The sequence below is a fragment of the Vulpes lagopus genome, chromosome 4 (genome assembly GCF_018345385.1).
Source record: "Vulpes lagopus strain Blue_001 chromosome 4, ASM1834538v1, whole genome shotgun sequence".
Classification (NCBI taxonomy): domain Eukaryota; kingdom Metazoa; phylum Chordata; class Mammalia; order Carnivora; family Canidae; genus Vulpes; species Vulpes lagopus.
This window is the reverse complement of record NC_054827.1, coordinates 113,753,325-113,767,614: the sequence shown is the minus strand read 5'-3', so window position 1 is coordinate 113,767,614 and position 14,290 is coordinate 113,753,325. Positions and strand designations below refer to the sequence as shown.

Sequence of the window (14,290 nt, the reverse complement as noted above, 5' to 3'; positions counted from 1 at the left end):
CCGGCTGTCACGGTCCTGAGAGCTGTGCTGTGGATGGTGATGTGGTGTGGAAGGGGTCCCCAGTGATGGTCCATCAGTGGGAGGGCACCTGCTGGTTTCCACTCTGGGTTCAACATGATGTCCACACAAATCAGAATTCACCACTCTCATGAGAGGGGTCCCCTTTGGAGTGGTCACCTGGAAGGTTCTCTAATGCTTACAGTGGTACTGCCCATTGTACCACATCATCCTAGGTTTGAAGAACTGATTTTATTTTATTTTTTTTTTAATTTTTTTAATTTTTTTATTTATTTATGATAGTCACAGAGAGAGAGAGAGGGGCAGAGACATAGGCAGAGGGAGAAGCAGGCTCCATGCACCGGGAGCCTGATGTGGGATTCGATCCCGGGTCTCCAGGATCGCGCCCTGGGCCAAAGACAAGCGCCAAACCGCTGCGCCACCCAGGGATCCTGAAGAACTGATTTTAGAGATAACCTTTACTTACTTCGATTATTTTATTTTTTTTTTTTTTTTTTTTTTTTTTTTTTTTTAATTTTTATTTATTTATGATAGTCACACAGAGAGAGAGAGAGAGGGGCAGAGACATAGGCAGAGGGAGAAGCAGGCTCCATGCACCGGGAGCCTGATGTGGGATTCGATCCCAGGTCTCCAGGATCGCACCCTGAGCCAAAGGCAGGCGCCAAACCGCTGCGCCACCCAGGGATCCCTGATTATTTTATTATCCTGCTGCTCTACCAAGCGTCCTGGTGAATTCTGTATAAACAAGGACACCCAAGGTCACATAAGTAAAGCAGCATCAGCACTTAACTCCCTGGGGTCTTGAGGAAGCCGGCATTCTCCCGGGCAGCCTTTGACACTTTGCTTCAGCTGAAAATCCTCTGTTTCTCACTGTGTATTATTTTCCTCAAAACATTATTTATTGTCCAGAACCAGTATCAAGTGTTTATAGTTTCTAGGCACTCCTTAAAATGCATGGTATACAAAGTCATAGATACTTTTTTTAAACTTGCTTGAGCTTTCCTTCCAAATGAGTGGATCTGTTTCTTAACCTAAGCTCACATCTCTAGCACTGATTCTTACTCGAGCCAGCCACATCTCTGGGCTTTCCGTGGAGAATTTCACTGTGGGATAACTGCATAGGGCTTTATCAGAAACATCTTTCCTGTGTTTAAAAAAGTCATTTGCCACCAAAAAATGCTTTATTTTGTCATTGCTCCATTGCAGTAACTTTTATCTAACACTTAGTTTTTTATGAACATAAAAGAACACACAGTTGTATGCACCCCGACTACTGGTACCAGAATTATGGGCTGAACTTTGAAACATGGGCACTGCCTTTTGAGATACACAGAAGCATCATTAACTCATGGAGCAAAGCCACTCCATGCCAGGTCCTGTGCCAAGGCTCTGGCAGGATGCAGGACAAGGTCCCTGGCCTCTTGGAGCTTAAGCCCTAGCAGCCTCTGTCATGTAAATGCCATTCCCAAACCTCTCTGTCTCTGCTAAAATTCACATCCCCTCCCCTCCAAATAAAACAAAGCACCAACAAAAATTTCATTTTCCGTGAATTGGAATAGACTGTGATGAGCAACTTCTCAGGAGCCAGGAAAACAAAGAGAAAGCAGGAGACATGGGAGGGGGCCCCTTCCTGTGACTCCCTGTGTGTTCAGGGTATTTACAGGGTCCCCTGACGTGGTGCCCCAGAGCCTTGACGCTCTGTGAAAGGGTGCACCCTGAGAATAGCAGAGGATCTGGGCGTGGTACCTGGGACAGAGGCATGGGCGGGGGGAGGGGGTGGCTGTTGGGGGGGTTCCAAACAGTCTGTGTGCACAGCCCTGGGGTCTTCTTGCCAGGCTGGGGGCTGACTATGCCTTGGCCTCTGCTCACCCAGTTCCACCCGCCCAGCGGCTCTTCACACGCTTCCTTGTAGTCAGACTCACTGTCACCCTGCTGCCACCAGCCTTGAGTGCCAGTGGGTCCTTTCCCTGCCGTGGGTATATCTGATGCATGCATGGTAGGAGGGCCGCCCCAGTGTCCCCCTCACACAGAAGTCCTCAGAGCTGGATAGGAAAAAGTTAAGGTTTCTTTCATCTTTGGAAACAGAAGCTGTAGCCTACAGTTCTGGCAAGTAACTGTGCTTCTGGTGTCTTGTAGGTCTCCAGAGCTCTCGGAGTAACCCGTCCATCCAGGCCACACTCAACAAGACAGCGCCATCCTCGTCCCTGAACAGCCACCCACAGGCGTCCACCCCCAGCGCCTCGGCCCTTCACCCATCCCTCCGGCTCTTCTCCCTCAGCAACCCGTCTCTCCCCACTGCAGCCATGAGTGGCCCCTCCCGGCGGAGGCAGCCCCCAGTTAGCCCTCTCACGCTCTCTCCAGGCCCTGAAGCCCATCAGGGTTTCAGCAGACAGCTCTCGGCCACCAGCCCTCTGAACCCCTATCCTGCTGCTCAGGTGAGCACAAACCCACACACAGTCCAATGGGTTGAGGCACATGGGGCCAGGATGGAGGCCCCCTCACCGGGTGTAGCCCCTGGGGTCTCCAGTGCAGTCGGCCAGTCCTGGCCTATGCCTGAGATCAGAGAGAACAAGTGTGAGTGAAGAACTCAGGAAGCAGTATTTATCTCCTAACAGCACATTTGTTATAAGGATCACTGTTTTACAAACAACACACAGTGTGCAGTCATAACTCACAAACCTTGGCTTTGGGGATGGTAAGGCATAGAGAACATGACCCAGACATGTCTCAGGTGGCTAGGAGAGACCAGGCTGGAGTTTTTTAATTGGTGTGGAAAATTATCCATAACTGAGTCTGTATTTTAAGCCACAGGGGAATGCTAAAGAAGACACTTAATACCTTCCTGAAGCTTTGATATTGGATTAGACCTCTTCCCTGATTATGACTACAGATTTGAGAAGCAGTACTTTTACTGCTTATGGAACAATAGCTTTTATAATAAGGATCAGGGTCCTCCATAAAAGCACCTAAAGAAGTCTGTTCAGAAAGATGCACATTTTTGGGGCACCTGGCTGGGCAGTTAGTAGAACATGTGACTCTTGATCTTGGAGTGGTGAGTTCAAGTCCCACGTTGGCCATAGAGATTAAAAAGTAAACTAAAACAATTAAAAAAAAAGGAAAAAAAGCACATTTTGAAGTCGCAGTCCTGTTACAGGAATTCAGATGTCAAAACATCATATTTTGTCTTGTTGACTTTGTTTTTATTCTGAGCTCTTAGGGTGGTTCTTACCATAATCATCAATGAATATATTTTCAACCTGTTGGTCCCTCCCTAGTACATTGTGTCATCATTTGCTCCCCACCTCACCATAAATGAGTCATTATTAGGCAAACAAGAGTTGACAACCCAAACGGAAGGAGTTAGCAGATCCAGTTATTACTCACTCTTGACATGAGTAATTCCTTTCGGGAGAGGGTAAGAGGATGTTTCATAATTGTTGTTTCAATAGTTCTTTTTATGTTATTGGATTGCCTTTAATTTTCTTTTGCAAGATTATCTTATGGGATGTAAAAAATATTACTCTTGCTTTCCAGCTACATTTTAAGGAGAGCTGTAGGGGCTAAAGAGCATCCTCTTCCAGATGTTTCTGGGTTTTGTTTCCTTAATATTTAGATTTTTAAAAAATCAGTGTTATCCAGGCACATAGTTTAATAAGTCAGATAGTTCTACAGGGCTTGTTACAAAATAATATTTTCTTCTCCCCGACTCATTCTCGTTCCCTAGAGATGGCTCCTTTCAGGCACTGTAGCTAATGTCTTTGGTATAACCGTGTTATTTCATGATTGTTTTGTTCTGGATTTTTATTTTATTTTATTTTTTTAAGATTTTATTTATTTATTCATAGAGACACAGAGAGAGAGAGAGGCAGAGACACAGGCAGAGGGAGAAGCAGGCTCCATGCAGGGAGCCTGACGTGGAACTCGATCCCGGGTCTCCAGGATCACGCCCTAGGCTGCAGGCAGCGCTAAACCGCTGCGCCACCGGGGCTGCCCCTGTTCTGGATTTTTAGTGTTAGGTATTATCTGATGACATCTTGTCATGGAGGACTAGGATATGGTTCTCTATCACCTCTCTCCAAACCCCACCCACCTACATGAACATTTCCTCCTCATTTACACTATGCTTTGTTATAATTTTGTTGAGAGCGATACCTAGTGTGTTAGTGTTTTCCCAATTATAATAGCACAGTCGGAGCTGAACCATTTAGTATGCTATGAAATAACAAATGAAAACAATTTTTTTCTTGAAAGTTAATTAATGTCTTACTTTTTTGTTAGTCTCATTTTCTATGTATGTATTGCTTATTACATCCCCACCTCTTGGAGCTGAGTGGATTTCCTCTCAGTACATTGAAAAACAAGCCTTCCATGGGCACCTGGGTCGCTCATTCCATTAAGCATCTGACTTCAGCTCAGGTCATGATCTCAGGGTCTTAAGATCAAGCCCCATGTAGCATTGGGCTCCATGCTCAGCAGGGAGTCTGCTTGTCCCTCTCCCTCTGCTTCTCTCCCAGCTCATCTCGCGTGCACACGCCCACACACACATACTCTCTCTCAAATAAATAAGTAAAATATTTAAAACAAAAAAACAAGAAGAAAACCCTCTAGTAGATTTCAAAGAAAGCACATGTGGCCTGCCGTGACTCAAATATGTCTTCATTCTACCCATTATTTAACTCATAATTGACCAGAGATAGAATTCAAATCTGAAATAATTTTCTCTTAAAATTTTGAAGGTATTAATTGTCTTTTAGTTTCTAGAGTTGCTCATGGGAAATCCAGTGCCATTCCAATTCTTAATACTTCTAACAAGGGCAGCCCGGGTGGCTCAGAGGTTTAGCGCCACTTTTAGCCCAGGGTGTGATCCCCGGATCCTGGGATTGAGTTCCACATTGGGCTTCCTGCATGGAGCCTGCTTCTCCCTCTGCCTGTGTCTCTGCCTCTCTCTCTCTGTGTGTCTCTCATGAATAAATGAATAAAATTTTAAAAAACAACAACAACAACAACAAAAAATGTCCTTTCTTCCCTCTGGAGTCTTGTAGAATCTTCTTTTTGTTCCTGAGTTCTGAAACTTCAGGATCACCTGGATCTTTGGTGGCTTTCCTCAATCTGGAGACTCCTATCATTCTTCATGAATGAAGGAATGAATTCCTTAACTATTTCCTGGAAGACTTCTTCCCTTTGATTTCTCTGTATTCTGTTTCTGGAACTCCTATTGTGTGAATGTTGGACCTTCCCTGTCACGCTCTTATTTTTTCTATTCTCCTCGCCTCTTCGCCATCCTGTCTGCAAGAACTTCTCACCTTTATCTTCCCATTGTTATGTTGAGTTTTCATTTCTGCTTTCATACTTTTAAGTTGCCAAGAATTCTTTTTTGTCCTCTGAATGTTACGTATAGCATCAAACATCCTAAGATAACAAATAGTATAATAATAATTTTTTCATGATGATGTCTGCCTACATAGATTTCTCCAAGTTTCTTTTGTTTTTTTTTCTTTTTCTTTTTTTTTTTTTTGTACATCCGCCTTGGTTTCTGATTTCCATGCAGATGCTTTCCTCACAGTCTGGAGATCTTTGGCATTCTCATCTCTAAGAACAGGACACAAAAATACTGTGTACGCTGACAGGCTCATTGAGTATGGTCTTCACTGTAGACTGATCTAGGTCAGCCTTTTCTTTGGTGAGTCTCTGGTGTCCTAAGTTTCGAGATTTTTCTCTCAGGCTGGTCAGATCCCTAGAGGACACTGGCACATGCCTAGATTCCAGCCTCCTGAGAGCCAAGTTGGGAAAGAAAGGCGGAGGCCTCAAGATTCAGCAGTGAGCTCTCTTAAACTCTGTGTTTTCAGTAGAGTGCCTTGCCTCCTGGGCTCTCCCCAGAGACCCTCAGCTGTAGGAGACCCTCCGAGTGCCATCCCCAGTCTCCCCACGATCAAGGGCTGTGAAACCTAACCTTGCCTCACGTGCACTGATGAGACCCTCCTGGCTCCTCACCCCTGCTCCCTGCTGTCCCACAGGGAAGATCCCCAATCTTCCATCTTATACCAGAAGTTATGGTTTAACAAAAAAGCAAACATGGTTTTCACTGAGGACACTGGTTAAATTGGTGGGTGTTTGTTTTGTTTTGTTTTAAGACAATAGAAATCGTCATTGAATGGGAAATGTTTTGTGGTGAAGTGATACTTAAGATCACTTTGAAGGAGCAGAAGTAAGAAGTAGGCTTTGGGGAGCATAGCTTAGAGTACTGCCCCCCACCCTCCAGGGAAGGAAGGGCTCAGGCTTTTCTCTCACTTTGAGGTCTCCTAATCTTAAAGGATTTATCACTTAGAAGCTCCAATCCAGGGACGCCTGGGTGGCTCAGTGGTTGAGCGTCTGCCTTTGGCTCAGGTCGTGATCCTGGGGTACCGGGATCAAGTCTGCGTTGGGCTCCCCACAGGGAACCTGCTTCTCCCTTTGCCTGTGTCTCTGCCTCTCTCTGTGTCTCCCATGAATAAGTAAGTAAAATCTTTAAAAAAAAAAAAAAAAGAATGAAAGAAAGAAAGAAAGAAAGAAAGAAAGAAAGAAAGAAAGAAAAAAAGAAAGAAAGAAACTAACTCCAATCCAAGCTAATTAGTGGCTTTGTTTTACAGATCATGTCCTCAGACCGAAGCCCACTTTCTTTCCTGCCCACAGAAGCTCAAGCTCAAGTATCCCCGCCGCCCCCTTACCCTACCCCTCAGGACCTCCCTCAGCCCCTCCTACAGCAGCCCCACACCCAAGAGGCCCCTGCTCAGCAGCCTCAAGCTGCCTCATCCCTGCCTCCATCCGGCTTCCCCCTCCTCACAGCCCAGGTGGGTCCTAGCAGGGACATTGATCAGAAGGGAGCACGTATTTTGCCTTGGGTTCCAAACTAAATGATCCCTTCCTTATTCCCTGAAGGGTTCATCTTTGACCAACTTCTTCCCAGATGTGAGCTTTGACCAGCAGTCCATGAGGCCAGGCCCAGCCTTTCCTCAACAGGTGAGCAAGCATCCAGGCCTCTGCATCAGAGTAGGACCTGCACTGTCTGTTCAGGCCTTTCAGGGCATAGAACCCACCACACCACATAGACTGGGTACTCCATTGCCCTGATTGCAGATGGGCTCAGCGGCTAAGGGAGCCTGGAATCTCCCCCAGCCCTCAAATGCATGTGTTGGCTGCCTTATTTAGTATCAGGCCTCTGCAGAAGAACTATTTGAACAAGTGGTATTAGATTCCTGATGACAATCTGGTCATAGAATTGTAGAGTGGCTCAGAGGGCAGGGAGCACTTCGGTCCACTGGTCTATCCTGCTGAGGAAACTTAGATGTAGGAGGGGTGTGGCCCATAGGCCTCGCTGCTGTTGCCAGCTCACTGTAGTTCACTGTAGCTTCCCAGGGGAGCTCAGTCCAGGCAGGGCCAGAGGTCCTTCCTTAAGATGTTTTCATTCATTCACTTCCTTTTGCTTCTTAGGTTCTCCCTAACATTGACTGTTTAAAATATCTCTAGATTTTGTAGTGTCCACTAAGTATGTATTAGACTCTTGGACAGATAAAAGAGAGAAGGAAGGGTTTTGAGCATTTTACAGATATTAATAATAATTACAACAGTAAAATAAATAAAGACAGATGTTTCTGAGTAGGCCATGGTGAAGACTCATGGCATAAACCAGTAGTCCCTGCCTCCTCGTTTTCTGAAGAAGCCAGTTTCATTTAGATGAGTCAGTATCTCCCTGAAAAATGCTAGAAATGCCTACTTTGGAAAGATTGTTGAAAAATAGTTTGGAAATTAATTTCTGGAAAGGCACATAAGCTAGGCCCCAGTTCTAAGCAATCATCCCAGAAGCTTTCTCATGGAGAGGGGTCTGTCTGAGGTTCCTCCCTCTGAGCGTGAGAAGGAAAGGGTGGTCCCTCCACCTTGTTTTTCTAGAAACCAAAAGGAAAAAAAGAGCCCCTTGGTCGTATCACTTGCTTGGTTACAGATGGAATCTTTGAAGTGTTCCCAAAGATGGTGTTTCTAGAATCCTCGGGGTGGCCGGGCAGGAGGGATGTGTGAGACCAGAGGAGCCAGGGAGACCATGACTGCTACTATCTTCTTGGATGGCTTCGTGGGCCAGGCAGCATGTGAGCGGGGACGAGTCACCCACACTGTGGGCCTCAGAGACCCCTCCTCCACCCCGGCACCTGCCTGCCCTAGAGGAATTTTCTATGTGGGATCCTACAGAGAAGGGACCTCAAGGCAGTTTTCATGTCTGATTTTGCCCTGGGAGCATGTTGCTTTATTCACTCCTCAAAGCAGAGATCATTGCTTACAATGTGACCTTTGATGTTTCCAGGTGCCCCTGCAGCAGCAAGGTCCCCGAGAACCACAGGACTCATTTCATGGGAGACCAAACCTGTTTTCCAACTGTGGGACTTTCCCCAACACCATCCTGACAGGTGAGTGTGGGTCACCCCTCAGTTCTGCTCTGTTTTCACAGATCCCACTGTAAGATAGTTTAAACAACATCACATAAAGCAAGAGAATGAAGGCCCGCCCAGCTTGACTTTAGCTTTGCAAAAGGCAGGTGTCTGGCCCCAGAGACCATGAGCCGGTGGGGAAAGGGCCTGGTGATCTAAGATTTTTCTCAGCTATTAAGTTTTAAGTGATTGACAACTGTTCAAAGGGAGAAAACTTGCAAAAATGGGGAGTCATGGAACTGACGGAAAAGAATGTAGATTCCAGGGACACCTGGTGGCTCAGTTGGTTGTCTGCTTTCAGCTCAGGTCATGATCTCAGGATCCTGGGATCGAGCCCTGAGTCAGGCTCCTCATTTGGCAGAGAGTCTGCTTCTACCTCTCCTTCTGCCCCTTCTTCCAGCTTATTCTTGCTTTGCTCTCACTCTCCCTCTCAAGTAAATAAAATCTTAAAAAGAGAGAGAGAGGGAAGGAAGGAAGGAAGGAAGGAAGGAAGGAAGGAAGGAAGGAAGGAAAAAAAGAAAGAAAGAAAGAAAGAAAGAAAGAAAGAAAGAAAGAAAGAAAGAAAGAGAAAGAAAGAAAGAAAGAAGAAAGAAAGAAAGGAAGAAAGAAAGAAAGAAAGAAAGAAAGAAAGAAAGAAAGAAAGAAAGAAAGAAAGAAAGAAAAGTAAAGAAAAAGAAAAAGAAAAAGAAAAGGAAAGTAGATTCCAGAGCAGAATGGACTCTGGGAGTGGTGGGGACACAGGCAGTCATTGTCCTGGCTGGGAAGATGACAGGGATGGCCTTTGCAGGGATGTTGTCTGTTGTGCGTGCCTCCTGACCTGCACTGTTTTTCCCTCTTGCTGCTCCTTCCAGAAGACTCGAGTACCAACCTGTTTAAAGACCTCAGCAGTGCGCTAGGAGGCATGCCTGAGGTCGGCCTGAACATGGACACTCCATTTCCACTGGAAGAAGAGCTCCAAATAGAACCCCTGAGCCTGGATGGCCTCAATATGTTAAGTGACTCCAGCATGGGCCTGCTCGACCCCTCTGTGGAAGAGACATTTCGGGCTGACCGACTGTGAACAGAATGGAATAGGCCACGAGAATTTATTTCTGAAGGGGCTCAACTAGAATGGCGTAGAATGGAGCCAGCAACATCCTCTGGGCCTGAGTCATCTCGGGCTTCTGACATGGAAGGAGCCGATTCCATGACTCCTAGCTTCCTGAAGAGGTCCCATCTCATACCCCATGGCTCACTCCGGATCCCAGAGCTGTGCGCTGCCTCTCAGGCCTGTGGCCCAGGTGACACTGCTGCAGGCCAGCTGCTTCCGAGCTTCCGCTGACTCGGCCCTCACCATGACCAGTACACTGTTACTGGCCATCTAATCTGCCGATGTGTACAAATAGAACAGAACCGCGTAATGGGGGCTGCAGTCACGTCATGCCGTGCCCAGAACCACTGATCTTTGTCAACACTGAAGAAGGGGTCTGGCCTGGGATGTGGTGGGGGTTGCAGGCCTTCGGGGGTTGGCTCAGCTACGAGCAACGGTACCACAGCATCATGATGCCTTCTCCGCTCTGCCCGCCCCAGCTCGGCCCCTGCCAGCTGCTGGCCCAGCAGATGCCCATGGTCTCCCAGTTGCCTTAATTCCAATATGAAGAATTTTTATTTTTTACCACGATTTCAAGAACAGATTTGCGTTAAGCAAACTGAATGCTCATTTGTTTTCTCCAAGTATGTAATCTATCTGCTGCTTCAGTACACTCTTTCCTGTGGACAAGGGGAGAAGGGGGCTGCTTTATTCAGTCACTGAAGAAAAAACAACAAAAACCCACCCCTCATGATGGATGAGCCTAAAGAGAAAAGCACTTCCTCTCGATGACTGAGGCAAGAGAGGAAAACTGCAGGTAGCCCGCAGACACACAATGTCTTCCAGACGGGCTCCAGACAAGCACAGGCCCTCCCTCACCACAGACCACTGGAGGGATGCTGGAGGTCGGAGCCAGACCCCCCAGCAGCTGAGCCAGCAGCAGGGGGAGGTTGTTTCTCTGTGGAACGGGAGTGTCTGCGTAACCCCGCTAGACCGTAAGCTCCTTGAGCACAGGGACTGTGCCTTATTTGTTACCAAACCCCTAGTACCTAACAAGTGCTGGCACTGGGTAGGTGCTGCGTTACCATGTGTTGAATGCATGAATGAACGAACGAAGGAATGAATGAATCTGCCTTGCCACAAGGCAGTCTAATCTTTAGCTAGCCCCGTTCCTTGCCGAATCTCAGAGCTTTAGCTTTTCTAACACTTGTGCCTGTGGTTAAGCTAAGCATGCACTTTATATGCTTCTAACACTAGGTGACCAAATCCACGATTAGGCCAGGATGCCCTGTTATCCTCAAGGGTATGCTCCAGAGCAGGAGGGTGGAAACTGTCTTCTGAGTGAATCCAGCACAGCTGGGGAAGCTGAGGCCTTGGGAATTGGTGCTGGGACCTTGGGGATCCCAGCCAGGCCCCTACCTCAAAAATCTTCCCTTTCAGATCCATGTTTTGCTCTAAATTGCTTTAAAAAGAGATTCATTCTTTGAGGTTGCAGAAAAAGTCTACAGTAAAATGAAGGCCAAACTCGTGAAGCCGTCATTAGTACCTTAGCATAAAATGGTATGGCTGGATTTCCACCACTGCTTGCCTCCTCTGACTTAGCCCCTGACCAGACACCTGACGGGTGGGTTTGAAGAGGACGGAGGGGTCTGATGCTTCAGAGCATCTGTAGGGAGGGGTCTGGGCCGTGGGGCAGAATGCGGGCGCAGGAGGACAGAACCAGGAGGACAGGAGCACTGGAGGAGAGACAAAAGGTGCTGGGACTTTTGCCCAGACAGCCACTGCCCTTCCAGGGAGACACCAGGAGTGTGGCTAGAGGCCGCTACATGGTCCCCACCTGAAGAGGCAAGGCTGCACCTAACAGGTCTGAATCTGACACATCGGCGCCCCTTGACAAGAAGAGTGTGTAATGGGATCCTGGGCTCTGAACCTCTCCAGGCCTCATCCCATTTCTGTCTCCAGAGGAATCACGTTACCTCCAGTCTGAGATAACCCCGATGGCACATCTGCAGCTTCCTCTGTGGGGCATAAGCCCTCCACTTCACCTTAGCCCCAAATCTCTGCCTTTGAATTCGGAAATCCAGCCAGGGCCCTCGCCTGAGCTCCAAATCTCATTCCCAGTGAAGTTTTCAGATCCCTTTACACCGAGGATCTCAGGAGGGTGGTGACTTGTTGTTAAAGTGCAAGCCCTTTCCTTGTGGTGGGAGACAGTGTGCTAGAAGGAGCCAGCTCCATGCTGCCTTTCCCGTGTCAGAGGGCCCCAAGATCCCATATGGCTTTCAGGCAGGGAATGGTGCTGCTGTGAGGAGTTTGGGTGGAGGTCCCAGCATAACCCATCCTTTGTGTGGTGCCTCACCTGGCGGGATTACCCGCTCCCTGTCTGCGCAGACCTGCCTTTGCGGGAGCCCCGGGACCTACCTACACGATGAAGCACGCTGCCCCCTCCCCCGCTCCACCCCACACATCCTCCCGGTGACTCGAGGAGATGGAGGCTCCCAGGAAAAGTGATTTGTCCGAGAGAAGTATAATGATGACAGTAAGGTTTAGCACTGAATTAAATTTGTCCCTAGGTCCACCGGTCCAGTCTTTTCCTGTGAAAAGGTTTTGGGCATTATCCAACCTACTTTGCTTACACGGCATCAAGGACACCCTTGGGCGGGTGTCACTCTGACCTCCAGGGGTAAGTCTGCCCTCACTGCTGCCTTTGCAACAAACCAGGAATGGTCCTTGGCACCTGAAGTGGCTACGTGCACCAGAATAACTATCTTCCAATATTTAGTCTTGTTACGAGAAGATTGACGGCTGTACTACTCTCATTTACTAGCAGTTAAACAGTATAGAACTAGAAACTTATCTGTGTTCTCTGTTTTCTTTCTGTACGGTTGTGGTTTGTAGGACACACGGTGTTAGGAGAAACTTTTTTCCGATCACGTGAAGACCAACATAAATTCTCCTCTGTCCTGTTTCATTTCTCCGAAATCTACTGTATATTAGCCAAGCTGAAGCGTTGTGTATTCCAGTCCATCTGCGTATTTGAAGCCGTTTCCAACTCTGACTCTCGTTGGCTCTGTTATGTACAGGTGATTCCATCACTTGCCGGTGGGACCGTCACAGCAACTAATCAGACTTCCCCCCAGTGTCCTAACTCCCAGGTCCCTTGTTAAACAATATTTAAAGATTGGAATTTGTATAAAGTAGCTTCCAAGTTTTATAATATATCGTTTTACATCTTTCGTAATTAAAAGCACAATAAGGTTGTATCTGCATTTGGTGTTTTTCTTCAGCGTCAGGCACGATGAATTGGTGGAAGAGCCTCTCTCACCGCCTACCCCACAGCTCGGCCTGCAGTTGGGCTTCCCGGTCCTTGGCTTGGCAGGTCCTGCCCTGGCCTGCTTGTTCAGTGTCCCTAATACGTGCACCGTTGCACCCACACCCAAGAGAGGGGAGGAGTCTGGGACACACAGTTCCCATGAAGCCATCCATGGATGCCAAGGATGGAGGGCGCCTCGCTACCTGCCGTCCACTGGCAGCGTGCCTTCCGGCCCCTTGCCCTGGCCCTCACCCAAGACACCTTTCCCCTGTCAGTTCAGGCCACTGATGCTCCTTCCCCCTGTGCTGTGCTGCCATGTACTGGCCACCAGTGGCCCCCTCTGTTTTCTGTCCCAGCCCTGCCCCCTCCACATCCCAGCAAGGTTCCCAGGCCTGTCCTCCCCCACCCCCCAGCCGTGCTTCCTTCAGACCCGGTTCCTCAGCCACACCCACGACTTGTCACAACGGTGACTATTCCAAAGTCTTACTCAGAAATCCCATCTTTGACCCCAACTTCCTGAGCCACTATGTCTATCTACTCTGGTCCACACACACCCTGTTCTTTGCCCCCATAGAGAATTCTATCCCTTGTCCTTGCTCTCAGCCTCCTTGTCCTCTCCTGGCTTCCCTTCCTTCCCTGGCCTAGTCCATCGGGCCAGTGGCCTCCACTAACATGGTCACAGCCTGCTCTGACCCTTGACTTCTCCCTGCTAGGAGAAACCGAGCAACCCCGCCCTGTCTGCTGACCCAATCCTCCTCCCCTGTCACGGGGGTGGGTGGGGGGGGTGTGTGGGGGGTAGGGTGGGGGGGTGGGGGGGGATGGGAGACGGCTCCAGACCTCTCTTCCCCAGACACCCTTGTTTCTCTCCTCAGGCCCAGAAGTTCCAGGCCCCTGGGAGCAGCTCCCTTGGCATCCCACCTGCTGCACATCCTGTCCCCTTTCCCAACTGTCACCACTTGCTATTCCCCCTGGCACCACCACCACCAACTCCTTATCTAGTTCTTGCTTGCCACGTTTGTGATTGACCTGCTCTTCCTGTGAGGATGCCCTGCGTACCCCATACCTCATCCCTCTCCATGCTCTTCCCCATCAGCCCATGCATATGCCTTGTCATCTCCTTGCTAAGAACAAACAGAATGAAACAACCCCTCCTCAACCTGGCGTCTCCTTGGAGTACAACCTTGTCTGCTTTCCCTCCTGGAAGAGTTGCTCATGTTCCACTCATTCCCCTCTTTTCGCACCCACAGCCCCGGTTGTGAACCCCTCTGCCCAACACCCAACCCCTCATCCCCCCTGGCCCTGCCCTGCCCCTCCACCCTGTGGCCACTCTCATTCTCCACAAACCCTCTTGTTCCCTCAGGTCACATTTCCATCTCCTCCATGAATCCTCCTCCTCAGCCATCTTCAGATCAACTGTCCTCAGGACATCTGTCTGGTCCT

At 48.5% G+C, this 14,290-nt stretch overlaps 1 protein-coding gene across 2 annotated transcripts in view; it reads left to right on the top strand.

Annotated features, from left to right (window-relative positions):
• CRTC3 (CREB regulated transcription coactivator 3) overlaps positions 1-12,800 on the top strand; it is a 100,054-nt gene extending 87,254 nt beyond the window's left edge. The window contains exons 11-15 of one of the 2 annotated variants that reach the window (XM_041751536.1): positions 2,155-2,453; positions 6,645-6,845; positions 6,934-7,014; positions 8,348-8,450; positions 9,326-12,800. In XM_041751536.1, the coding sequence (XP_041607470.1) occupies positions 2,155-2,453; positions 6,645-6,845; positions 6,934-7,014; positions 8,348-8,450; positions 9,326-9,531 (890 nt within the window). In that variant the 3' untranslated portion in view covers positions 9,532-12,800. Of the gene's footprint in view, positions 1-2,154; positions 2,454-6,644; positions 6,846-6,933; positions 7,015-8,347; positions 8,451-9,322 lie in introns of both variants that reach the window. The other variant, XM_041751535.1, reaches the window with a different exon arrangement.
• Positions 12,801-14,290: the final 1,490 nt, after the last annotated feature.